Below are 13,707 nucleotides of genomic sequence, written 5' to 3' on the forward strand. Positions count from 1 at the left end.
TTAAAACAAGATAAGAGTTTATTGCTCTCTCACATAACATTAAGAGGTGGGCAGGTGAAGCAGACTGGGCAGGCACCCTGCTCCATGGGGTCACCCAGGGTCCAGGGTCCTTCCATCTTATTTTCCAGACATCCCCTCAGAATACTGTCCTCATCTACAAGCTTGAAGCTGGTTCACCACCACTATGGGTAAGGTCCAGGCTGCAGTAGAAGGGAATAAAAAAGTAGGACACATATATCCAATTTTTTAAAAGCCAAGACCCAGAAACTGCATTTATAATTTATATGCACATCCTACAGACAAAAACTTAGCCATGTAACCAACCACACCTAGCTCTGACAAGGCTGGGAAATGGAGTCTCTAGCTCAGAGACCATGTGCCCAGCTGTAAATCAGCAGCTTCTATTGCTAAGAGGAAGAAGGAAAGAATGCACATTGGGGTAATTATGAAATTCTGCTACTGATTACTTATAAATAAGTTCAAAATAAAAAATAAATATGGAAAAAATTACTGAAAACATCTAACATGAAATGCTAGATTAAGAATATACTTTTAAAAATAAAAATGGTTTTCTCTACAGAATATGATCTTCACAATTAAGAAATTAATGTTGAGATGATTGAGTTCTACTCTCAGGGACCTAGGAAAATAAGGAAAACAGTGGAAAAAACAGATCTTTAAATATCCAGGAATGTAATATCATCAGATTCTTAAAGAAACATTTCATCAGAGCCAATAAAATAAAACAATAAAAGTAATACAATTTTCATTTCACCTCAGGTAGTGAAATGCCCATGGCAGAAACCAAGAGGGAAAAATCCAAAAGGGGGGTTCAGTTTATTCACAAACTGTAAAGAGACCATATATTAAGTACTAATTAGAACACATCTCTAATAGTTACAGAAATAGTAAAAGTTCTAAAAACGACCAGCCAACAGGTTATTTTTGGCTAAATGTACTGTATGGGCTTTATACCATACAGGCTCAACATATGCTTTATAGGTTTAGAAAAACAAATCAGTTCAACATGAATTAATATTCAGATCAATTAATGCCAACCTCTGATTTCCCTGATGAGAAATCCATGGAAGATTAATAAATGAATTTGGGGTAACAGAGTATTGGTGGCTATGGTAACTCCAGCCACTTTTTAAAAATCTAATTCCAACATTTCCAGATGTCCTCTGATTATAGATGGCAGCTTAACAAAGTTGAGAATTCTAAGAGACCCAAACAATCTTATCCTTGGGAAGGATGTTTGAAAAGGGACACCTGCAGTAATAAAAGTAGAACCATTTCAATGTGTCTCGAGAACAGTGGTTTCCAACAACTAGTATGAAAGAACCCAGTATATAAATTGCCCTTTTTAGGTTAGATTTTCAGCCAGCATTTTGAGGTACTTATATATTTATCTATGGAAAAGTATTTGCAGTATTTGGAAGTCTGGCATGGTTACTGCCTTTCAATAAGCTTAACTAGAACCCATTTTCACAATTTGTATCTTTGAGAACATTTATTTTTGGACTCTCATTTACATTTATGTACAAAATGAAAGCTTTATAAATCATTCTTTATAATAAAGTTTTTATTGATAAAACACAAGAGATTAAATAAATGTTCATGTTTGTCAGTTTATGTCAACAGATATTTTAAGTACTTCTTCAGCTAATTAAAACATCTTTCCATTTTTGAACACCTCATTTTTAATATGCTCTATTTATTTGACCATTTCCTACTGAAAGTTTAACATTTTATATAAAGTTTACTTTCATAAAAACTCCATATGAGCAAATGTTCCATGTTAAAGAATAGTATACTAAGCCATGTTAAAGGGGGTGTGGTAAGAATGTTTAACCAAGTTTGGAAGTCAGGCAGTAGCTTAAACTTTAAAAAGGCTGTTTTAACAGAAGGCCAGTTAAATATCCTGTAGTCTGGAGAATATTTTTAAAGCCAAGATTCACTATACAAGAAAAAATCATAAAATTATGTAAAATTTAATATGTGAAAATATTTAAAATTCCAGCATTGGAAACAGTAACTTGATATAATACATCAAATGTTCTAATTTGTTAACCAAGACAATTACACATATTATTTTAGGACCTCAAAAGCTCTATTTAATAAAAATCTTTAACAGAGTATTGGGATTAATGTTTAATTCTTATAGACAAGGAAAGCTACAACAACAAAAAGAAATCCAAGCACAGAACTTACTATGGTTTGAACTGTGTCTCCCAAAAAAGATATGTTGAAGTCAGTCCTAACCCCCAGTACATCTGATTGTGACATTACTTGGAAATAGGGCTACTGCAGCTGTAATTACGTAAGATACGGCCCTATGGAATAGGGTGGGCCTTTAAACCAGTACGACTGTCATTCTTATAGAAAAAGGAAAAGCGACACAGACACACAGAGAGAATGCGGCCATGTGAAAACAGAGCTGCCATAAAACAAGGAATGCCTGGAGCCACCAGAAGCTAATAAAAGACAAGGAAGGAGTCTTCCATAGAACTTTCTGAGGAAGCAGACTTCTAGCTTCCAGAACTGAGAACAGATACATTTCTGTTGTTTATAAGGCACCCAGTTTGTGGTACTTTGTTACGACAGCCCTTGAAAACCAATATAGGACTAAAACATTATTTAATTAATGTTACATTCATTCATGAATTGCTCTAATTAATGAATTACTTAATTCAAGCAAGGCAATTAATTCAAAGACCAAAAATCGAAAATAAGTTACTCTCTGAATCAAGGTATATTAAAAGAAAACATCATAAAAAAAAAAAAAGCAAGCTATTTTGAAACTTACTTGACTATACTCTTTGCAGGTCAAACAGACAGGTCAATAGAATCTCAAAACTCAAAAGTACCTTAAAGGTTGTGCCACTTATTAAGCTACTGTCTCTCAGGTCCAAACCCACATTTCCACATTCTAATTTCTGGCTAGGGATGGGACCTTGCAAACCATATTCCTGCTTTGCCAGTTGGCTCCATGCTGGAGTCTGCCAAAAAGAAATGCCAGGTGGAAATCCACTTGCTACTTCCATCTACTTCCTGATTGCACCCTCAGCCTTCCTGCCTGTATGCCATCTTGTTAGCATCATCTCCACAGCACTTCTTCACCCCAACAGCAGTAGTTCTTTACCATAGCACCAGCTGGATCCAGTTTGCCGTTTTTACAACATTTTGCCGTTTTTACAACATTTTGCCAAATCAGCCTTGTCACATCCTTCTGCTCCAGCGCACCAACACGGCCATGCCACCCTCCTTAGAGGTCTGGATTTCAGGTCCATAGGGCCTCTCCTCAAAATGTCAAAGTTTTAATAACTTGCATTGCTTATTTTTGTTCCTTCAGCCCTAGCCATGGTAGCTGTGGTACCTTAGGGTTTTCTCTTCCCTTTTCAATATCTAGTTAACAACTTTATACCTGTCAGATTTTTTTTTTATTAAATTATCTGTTTAAATAACCTAGATGGTTTCTGTCCTCTGACTGGATCCTGACTAATACAGAGCTTGCCTATCTAGTAAGTCTTAAGATAAGCAGTATGAGCTCGGGAAGTACTCTTTGAAATGCATATATAACATTATTATATAATCTATTTGCAAAATGAAAATATTACTTTCACAAAACAAATCTTCACCAAATGTTCTTGGTTTTTAGGGATACACAGAGGAGACTGATTCTCAATCAGGAAGGACTGGAGGTAATAGGCCCCCAGATGGGACCTGAAATTAACAAAGGGTTTGGAAGCACCAATTCAAGTTCAACCCCTTTATAATACAAATAAAGAACCTAATATTCATTAGACCCAAAGCTCCTCAAGGAAGGAACTGAGTTTTTACCTAGCAAAATGCATGTATAGTAAACATTCAAAATAAAAGCTTGCATTAATGAGAGAAGAGTTCACCCATCTATGGACAGATGAGTAAAAAATATGGATAAAAAATAGACAAATATTAGGAGAAACAACAGTTAAAATAAATCGGGTAGATTGAAATACGAGAAGTCAATGAGAGGGAGGGGTAAGGAGTATGTTACATATTAGTTTTTTCTTTTTTCTTTACTTCTTTTTTGGAGTTATGCAAATGTTCAAAAAAATGATCATGGTGATGAATACACAACTATGTGGTGATATTTGAGCCACTGATTGTACACCATGTATGGAATGTCTGTATGTTTAGAATGTTTTATGTTTGTATGTGAAGTTTTATCAATAAAAATATTTTTAAAAAAAAGAATTCACCCATCAAAAAACTAATTAGTAAAGTGGGACATGATTCCCAGGGGTGTAAACCTCCCTAACAACATGGGACAGAAACCTCGGGATGGAGCTGGAACCCAGCATCAAGGGATTCAAAAAGGCTTCTTGACAAAAGGGGGAAGAGAGAAATGAGACAAAATAAAGTTTCAGTGGCTGAGAGATTTCAGAGTTGAGAGGTTATCCTACAGGTTATTCTTATACATTATATAGATATCCCTTTTTAGTTTATGGTGTACTGGAGTGGCTGGAGGTAAGTACCTAAACTGTTGAGCTGTGTTCCAGTAGCCTTGATTCTTGAAGATGACTGTATAAAGATATCACTTTTACAACTGACTGTGCGATGGTGAAAACTTTGTGTTTGATGCTCCCTTTATCCAGGGTATGGACAAACAAGTAAAAAAATATGGATGAAAAAATAAATAAATAATGGGGGACAAGGGGTAAAATCAATTGGGTAGTTGGAAATTCTAGTGGTTAATGATAGGGAGAGGTAAGAGGTGTGATATATAAGGGTTTTTTTCTTTTCATTTCTTTTTCTGGAATGATGCAAATGTTTGAAAAAATGATCAGTAGTGATACCGTGAGCCAATGATTATACACCATGTATGGAATGTGTGTGTGTGAAAATTTCTCAACAAAAAATATTTTTTAAAGAACTAGTTAGTGGCAGAATTAGGCCAATAACCTATCTCTCAGTTGGCAGTCTTATCCTACCTATCCCACTTTTAGTGACAGGATCCCATTATCACTAGGTTGAGGGTCAAGAAAATCATCAGCATAGGTTGAGTTCCTTCAAAAAGCAGACCCTGCACTGGAGATTAGCATGCAAGAGGATTAACAGGGAGTGCCCTAATGATGAACTCCTAGATGAATGCAGAAAAAGAAGAAGTATTGAACAAAGGAAGAGTTTGAGCTGTGATGTTCAAATAAGGCCTCAGTCAACTTTATAGGAATGTATAAAGTTCTTTGTTCTGAAGATAGAATGACCCTTCAGGATGGGGCTGGCTAAAGGTTGAATCAGTCATTGGATCTGGGTAACCCCATAAAGGAGGTATGACCTTGGGCGAAGTGGATCCTTTCAACTTAGGCAATCCACGTAGAGTACTGGCAGTATACCCAGCAGCTGGTGAAGTAGGTTCTTCACTCTTGTAGGGGGATATCTGAGTGGTGCATCACTCCTTGAGCTGTTTGGACCCACATCTTTGTTTAAGTTCTAGAGGAAACGCCTTCAGGATTCCAGTGAGCCTCTCTTTGTGAAAGAATCTTAGAAGAGGAAGATAAATGGGGCAAACCATAGGGCCCCCCCACCTCACTGAAGCTGGTCTTGGCACCATAATTAATACCTATTGTCATGTTCATTTACAGTTCATTCTAAACTCCTCTCATCCTCAGCTGTGGCATGTCTGCTAATCTCCCTTGCTTAGCTGTTGGCATAAACTCAGATCCTCATTCTGATGTCCCCTTCATGCCCTCTTAGGTCAAGAGGTTGAAGAGCAGACAGCTGACATAGCTTATTGTCAACTGAACTCTTGCTTGTCTTTTGGTGGAAGTGTTCCCCTTTGGTAAACAAGACTTCTAAACCTTGAGAGCCCAGAGTTGCTGAAATGGAAAGCACAAATTCCCCATCCTATTTCCAACTATCAATTCCTTTGCTCATGTATCAGTTGGGACCAAATAAAAAGTTACTGAACCTTTGGAGGATGGCAACTCAAACTTACAAGGTATAACATCTGAGCTGGCACCTCAGCAGTACCTTCAATAGTTGTTCATTCAACAGACTTTCCCATCACTCTATAATGCCAGGAGCTTCCGAACAGTGATAAAAAGCTGTGATTCCATGGTCATGTGCATACTTTTATTAACTCCTTTGATGAAGGTACAACCCATGCTGTTAGAGCAAACATTTTATAAGCCCCAGAATACCGGTGCAAGCTGAGGGCCAATAGACAGGAAAAGCAAACTGTTGCCCATAATGTGTCTATAATCGTGAATATTAATATCTGGTTGTGACACCAAGTGACTGGATGGTCTCCCCAAGACACAGCACCATATTTGGAACTCAGCAATGATCTCTGTTGCAGGCAAACTGGGTGTTCAGAAGCAGCAGCAGCTGTTTTAACCTTAGTAGGTGGTAGCCTATGCTGCCCAGCCTATACACAGCCTCCTCACTGGGATGGCAGGTGGCATGACAGAGACTGGTTGGTATCAAAAAGACAAAGTTTTAGTTTATCTGGTTGTCATAGCACATCTTCTGTGTTGGATTCTTTCTGATGGGTGTTAGTATGCAATACAAAGATCTTCACTTCTTGCCCACTACTGTATATGCATTCACAGCCTTTATCTTAAAATTCCTTGTCCCCAATTTTTCCTGCTTCTAGACACCTACAAACCAACAAGTTATTCACCTTTGCCCCTCTGTCCATGTATATTTTGATCCTGGTTATTTCTTTTTCTAGACAAAGTGGATAACCAGATGTACCTCCCAAAGCTCTGCCTATTGGGAAGATACTCCCTCACCACTTCTCTTTCAAGACCACCACAGTAGTACTGCAGCACAACTACCCTCCATTTATGGCTTATACTCACACACCAAACTCACCTATCTATGAACCAAATGCAGGCTTTTTTCCTCCTTCATCAACTGATCATAAGTGATCCCACCTGTGGAAGTATGAGTCCAGTTTTGTTTTATGGTGGGGGCCTACCCAACCTTACAATACAGTTGACCTGACAAAAACCAGCTTGTGAAGAGCAACTGTGGCCATGTTGTCACTTGGTGCCTCAATGTCAGGCATTTTATCTCTCAGGGCCCTGCCAAGTCAGGATCTGTTTCACAAAAGGTATACGATTTATCGTATATTCTACTATGCTCCAAAACCCTATAGCTCTGCATTGTGAAACTCTTGTTGGAGCATGCCATAAATGCCACACAGCCATGTTTCACTCCGTGGCTTTTTCTGCCATGGAAAAAAATGTGATATTTCTAATACTCAAATGTATGGCATTACAGCACTAAATAATCACAGTTTTTCTCACTTTTAGCTAGTATTTCTTATGCACAAAAATGTATTTTTTCCATGACTCTAAATTCATTATTTCAATCTCCTTGTTCAAAGTTTTCCATAATTAATCCATGTTAAGGGCCAGGAAGGGAGGTTAAAAAGTGGCCAGTATCATTAAAGATAAAGTGCTACAGAGAGAAAATTTATTTCCCTTTGGGATTGAAGGAGATTGAATAATGCCACGCCCCCCACCCCAGAAAAAAAAAAAAAGGTATTCACATCTTAACCCCTGAAACCTGAGAATATTACCTTATACAATCAAAAAAGGGACTTTTCAGATGTGATTAAGTATCTTAAGATGGGAAGATTTCCTGTGTATCTGGGTAGATTCTAAATGCAACCACATAAGTACTTATAAGGGAGAGGGTGAGGAATATCTGACACATACTGAGAAGAGGACGAGGCAGCGTGACCAGGGAAGCAGAGAGTGGAGTGATACAACCGTAAGCCAAGGAATGCTGGTACCCACCAGAGCTGGAAGAAGCAAGGAATGGTTTCTTCCTCATCGCCTCAAGAGGAAGTATATTAACACCTTGATTTCAGCCCAGTAAAAGTTATTTCAGACTTCTGGCCTCCAGAACTGTGAGTAAACAAATTTCTGTTGTTTTAAGCTCACATTTGTGGTCATTTGTTAAGCAGTCCTAGGAAACTAATACAGGGATAATGAAGAAAAGTTTCATGGTGTACATACCATGTGAAGAATCGTACGGAAGAGTTACATATTTGGTTACCGGAAAAAAGAAAAATACGTAAGGGGAGGGGAAGGCAAATATTGCTGGTAAAGGGAAAAGGCAGTGAAACAAAAAATCGAAGGAGCTGTAAAAGTAAAAAACAATGTAGTTCAATTAGGCAAAAGTATAAGATACTTGAAGGTAAATAATGATATAAATTATTTAAGGCCTTGAATGCCAGTCTAAATTTGAACTTTAATCTACAGATAGGTAAGATCCTCTGCAGGGTCTCTGTGAGGACAGGGTATGTGTGTGTGAGAGGCAGGGTATGTGTATGAGATGGGAGAGGAGGTCCGGAAGGAGGAAATAATGACACAAAAAACCCTATGTATACCTCTATCACACTATACTCTAATTTTCTATTCATCTCCCTACCTCACATGGCTAGGATCGGGATCAAGTTTCCTGAGGACCTAGCAAAATGTGTGGCATATAAGTTTGATATAATATGATAAAGGAATGAATAAAGGAATGAGGAACACTGTACATTTTTTGTTTTAGTTATTAGTAAGTATAGTATGATAGAGCAGAATAGAATATCAAACAACACGAATCATTTACTTTTACTCTTCAGGATCTGATTACTAAGATGATTTTATAGAAATATTTTTATTGACAGTTTGTTGATTTGGGGTCAGTGTGAGTAATCCCAGGATACACTCCAGACCAGAAGGGCAATTCAAGCTGAATCCAATCAATTAGGAGTTGCTGTCTGAAGCAGTGTTGAGAAGGAATATAAGGTTTGTGCATAATAGATTATCAATGTCTGCTTAAATGTCAAATTGAGAGTAGAGACCCAGATGCATTTTCTATCCCATTCTTGCTCTATAAATTCGTCGTTTGGTTTCTTTAACATCTTCATTTCTATGTCTTAACATGGAGAAGTACAGAAAGAAAACTCCATTTAAATGGAGGCTTCCATTAGTTGGGCATTGTTAATCAAAGATTTACAACACTGGAGTTCAAAGAAGCCAGAAGTTGAAGTGTAGAGGGAATAGAGGGTTGTTACGTCTGTTCCATTCTATGATTTCGGAAAACTAGCTATTCTGGCTGGAAAGACAGTCTACTGCCTGCCTCCAAAATTCAGTGCAAGTTTTAGGAAAGGTCTAACTCTGAGTTAGAACTAAGGAACAAACCCAATATGGACCTTGGGGAGGGGCAAAATCCAATACATCAGTTAGAAGAACGTCAGGGGGAAAAAATGGAAGTCTGTAAATACCAAGTTCAAAGTTTACATGCAAAGTTTTGAGACTGGACCCAGGGAAAGGTTATACATCACTTGGGAACCAGGCGCAGGCTGAATGGACCACGATCGTCGGTGACAATATACAGCCCTTACACCTTAACTTGAGGAGTGTATCAAAATATTTGCGTCTAGAGGTTTAAAATATAACTAATGAAGTAAGATATAAATACAAACATTACCGTACAAATTTGCAGTTGTTGGCCGCTATTCTTGCGGCTGTTGTCGTTTTAAGAATGTCAAGGTAGAGGGCGCATCCTCTAGCTGGGTGCGAGTTTTTTACAGTCGCGCTCCGATTACCACTTTCTGTTGGTGTAAAGAGGAGTTGAAGAGCGAGCAGGGGTAACGCTCCTAACGCGCTGAAATTCTTCCTGGGCCCTAGAAGTCTTACCCTCAGGTGTGTCCCTGAACCATCAAATTGTCCAGTTGCTCTGGAAACACGGAAAACTAACCGTGACAGCCCCGCCCTCCGCACTTCACTAGGAACCACACCCCAACAGGCGCAGGCGCACTCCGGGCCTCAAGAGCCCCGCGACGTCCTAGTACCGAGCAGGCGCAAAGGAGGCCTCGTCAACCACGCCTTTCCCAGCCCTGAGCCGGCTTAATTGGAAGTAGAGAGGCTGGCTTGGTGACTACCGGCATTTTACTTTTAACAGCCTTAGTTGTCCCGAATCTCTCTCCGGTTATTTTTTTTCCCTCTCTTGTTGGAAGTCATTTTGCCTAAAGTAGGAGTTGCTGTTTGGGGATAAGATCCTCTTCCCGTTAAGTTACCATTCAGCTAAAGCAGGACACTTTTTAGTCAACTAGTCCTGATAGATGTGTAAAATAAAATGTTCGCCAGCTAACTCCTCTAGTAAAATTAATAAAAAGTTCCTTTGTTCCATATTCTATGCTTCATAAAACAGAAATCGTTTTCTTTTCCCATGCAGACGAGATCGCGCGTCTATTAGCAAGGCACGGCGCATGCGCAAGCTCTGCGGCTGCTGGGAGGCGCGTGAAAGGCGCGTCTACGCGCCTCCCTTGCGCTCTTCCGCTGCTGTGGAGGAATCTTCTCACCTGGTCCTGTGCCGCGGTGGCCCGCGATGGGGAAGGTGAATGTGGCCAAGTTGCGTTACATGAGTCGGGATGACTTCAGGGTCCTGACAGCGGTAAGAGGACTGCGGGTTTCTTTCTCCCTGGTCCCTCCCCATCGTGCGGCCTCTTCCTGTTTCTCGAAGTTTGCTGGTTACTGAGCCGGCGCGCTCTGGGCCCGGCTGGGACTCGGAATGGGAAAAAGAGGACGCCAAGTGTCGAAGTGTTAAAAGCCTAGAGAGTCGTCCTTGTTTGTTAATTTTTTTTTTTCTTAAAAAAGCAACTCTTCTTTTTCTAATCATTTCCTCTCTATTTCTCTTCTCGCTTTCAATAGGGCCACAGTCGTCTCTGTGTGGCCTGGGAGCTTCCCTGACCTGGGCGCTTCCCTGACCTGGGCGCTTCCCTGACCTGGGCTTCCGCGGATGAGTGAGGGTTTAAGAAGCCCCCTGGGGACACTTGGTAGAGATAGCGTCACAGATTCAGTCGTAAAACATACCTTCTGGTTCATTTAGCCAACGCATATTTGTCGGATTTTTAGTAACAATTGTAGGGGATTTAGCGGAGAACAAAACCAACAAGATGGGAGGGAGACAGATCATAATCAACTAAAGAGTAAATACATGAGCAGGATAAATCGGATAATAAAGGCCGTGAAGATGACAAGCAGGATAACAGAACAGAAAGTCTGTGCACCTGTGTGGGGGATGCCATCTTTACATTGGATAGTAAGGGAAGGCTGCTTGAGCACGAGAATCTTTTCTGTTATTGTTGCAACCAACATGTTCAAGGCCTTTAAAAAAAAAGTGTCTGACATTTGGTAGGTACTCAATAATTATGTTTGCTAAATGAAAGAGTGAAAAGGGCATGATAGGAGCTAAGTAAGAACAAGGAGGCAACCCAGTGAACTCCTTAGGAAGAATGTTTGAGACAGGAAACAATTCTAGTGATAGTAATACATGGCAGTAAATAGTAGTAAAGGCATGAGGCAGGAAGAGTCGTAACATGTTTGAAGAATGAAAAGGACAATGTGACTGGAACATAGCAAGCAGAAGACTGAATGGTAGGAGATATCGCAGGAAAAGGTGAGAGCCAGGCCTTGGTAAGAGTTTGGAATTTATTCTAAATGTGGAGAAAGCCTTAAATGGCTATAAATAGGGGAGTGACAAAAATCTTAAAGATTTCTGGCACAGAGCTCAACGCATAGACTTAGGCATTTGCAGAATAAAGCAGTAAATTTATTTAGCAGCCTTTTGTTGAAGCTTATCTTTTGGTAAGGAATAAGCCCCATGATATGGAATACCTATATTTTATAATATGTAAAGGGAGTTTTGTGATATAAGTTACACTAATTCTTTTTGTATTTTCTTAAGGCTTCATGTTCTGGTTTTTAAAATTGACCAAAAAGGAAATACTTAAGGATATGTAATTATACTATCAAATGCAAACTAAGAATGAAATATGGGAGATACTTTTCTTTCTCTCTCCTCTCCTAGATTGCTTATATTTCAGCTGGAGTTTCTCTAAATATCTGCTGTCTTCTAAAGGAACACCTTCCTTTTCTGCATACTGCGCACATTCACATCCTTAATTCCTCTGTCAGAAAAGGGGAGTCAAGAGAGTACTGGAAATATAACTTAAGTGGACAGCTTACTTGAACACCATAGTACGTGGAACCTTGAATAGGGCATGAAATTTTGTACGTTTGTCCAGAGTGATGCCCTGATAAATCCCCGAGTGATTTGAACAGTGAATAAAAAAGTATTTGCAAAGTCCCCTTGGGGGAATGGTGAGAAAGGGGGAAAATTCAGCTTCCCCAAGTGGAGAATTCTTGACACTCTCACAAGCAGTGGGGACAACCAAAGCAATACGCCAAGCCCCCAATCTTGGGGGTTGTTCATATGAAACTTAACCCTGCAAAGGATAGGCTAAGCCTACTTAAAATTAGGCCTAAGAGTCACTCCCAAGAGAACCTCTTTTGTTGCTCATTTGTGGCCTCTTTCAGCCAACATGAAGAGCAAATTCGCAGGCCTCCCCCTCTCTATATGGAACATGACTCCCAGGGGTGTGGACCTTCCTGGCAACGTGGGACAGAAATCGAAGAATGAGCTGGGACTCAGCATCAAAGGATTGAGAAACCCTTCTAGACCAAAAGGGGGAAGAGAGAAATGAGACAAAATAAAGTGTCAGTGGCTGAGAGATTCCAAACAGTTGAGAGGTTATCCTGGAGGTTATTCTTATGCAATAAATAAACATCACCTTTTTAGTTAAGGTGTAATGGGGAGGCTGGAGAAAACTGCCTGAAAATGTAGAGCTGTGTTCCAGTAGCCATGTCTCTGAAGGTGATTGTATAATGATATAGCTTTCGCGATGTAACTGTGTGGTTACATCTGTGTGGTGAAAACCTTATGTCTGATGCTCCTTTTATCTTCCTTATCGACAGATGAGTAAAACATATGGATTAAAAATAAATAATAGGGGGAACAAATTTTAAAATAAATTTAGTAGATTGAAATGCTAGTGATCAATGAAAGGGAGGGGTAAGAGGTATGGTATGTATGAATTTTTTTCTGTTTTTATTTATTTTTCTGAATTGATACAGATGTTCTAAGAAATGATCATAGTAATGCACATACAAAAAAAAGTTCATGTATGTTGATTGGTTTTATTAATAAAATTTTTTTAAGTGTATTGCAGGGTAGGGAAGAGAAAAAGGCATGGAAGATGAGTTAAGTTTTAAAATGTAAGATTTGTTTGGGACATCAAGATGATACCAGATTTTTCCTCCAAAATTTTAGCTGTGCAGTGTTTTAAGTTCTTCTTGAAACTTATCAAGGAATGACCTTTTCATGAGATACAGCATACCAGTCTCAGTTGACCAACTTTACCAGAATGGGCATTACACCTTTGCCTGACTTTTCTTTCCTTGACTTCTCTGGCTTCTCCTATATTTGGAATCATTCTTTGACTGGCTGCATTTACCTTTCAATGGGAATTTCCCTCAAAATTCTGTTCCCCAACCCTCCTTTTTTCCCATTATCTCTTGCTTGGTGATTGCATATACCTCACTGTCATTTCTCACCTCTAGAAAATAATTGAAGATTTTTCCCTCTAATTATGACTTCATTCCTGAGTATAGATCTATTTTTCCAGTTTTCCTGTAACATCGTCATTCAGAGGACTTCCAATACCTTACCTGAATTCATCAACTTTATCTCTGCCCTCACTTCTTTCTCAAATACCTCCAAAAAATCAAACAGTAATCATTTAAAAACTTGCTTTTCCTCACTGTCAACTTCGACTCTTCATTCACTTTACCCTCCCACATCCAACCAATGCCT

General features: G+C 39.2%; 1 protein-coding gene and 1 long non-coding RNA gene across 2 annotated transcripts in view; one reads left to right on the forward strand and one right to left on the reverse strand.

Annotated features, from left to right (window-relative positions):
- LOC143665552 (uncharacterized) lies at nt 1-10,265 on the reverse strand. Its single transcript, XR_013167050.1, has 3 exons — nt 9,481-10,265; nt 7,794-7,904; nt 1-200 (listed from the first exon to the last, which is right to left on the reverse strand). It is a non-coding gene; the product is annotated as an uncharacterized LOC143665552 (long non-coding RNA).
- The window catches only part of RIOK2 (RIO kinase 2), a 26,814-nt gene continuing 22,954 nt past the window's right edge, over nt 9,848-13,707 (forward strand). Inside the window, exons 1-2 of the mRNA XM_077139081.1 lie at nt 9,848-9,926; nt 10,228-10,446. Coding sequence (XP_076995196.1) covers nt 10,381-10,446 — 66 coding nt within the window. The 5' untranslated portion in view covers nt 9,848-9,926; nt 10,228-10,380. The remainder of the gene's footprint in view (nt 9,927-10,227; nt 10,447-13,707) is intronic.

Source organism: Tamandua tetradactyla, chromosome 21, assembly GCF_023851605.1.
Source record: "Tamandua tetradactyla isolate mTamTet1 chromosome 21, mTamTet1.pri, whole genome shotgun sequence".
NCBI classification, from domain to species: Eukaryota; Metazoa; Chordata; class Mammalia; order Pilosa; family Myrmecophagidae; genus Tamandua; species Tamandua tetradactyla.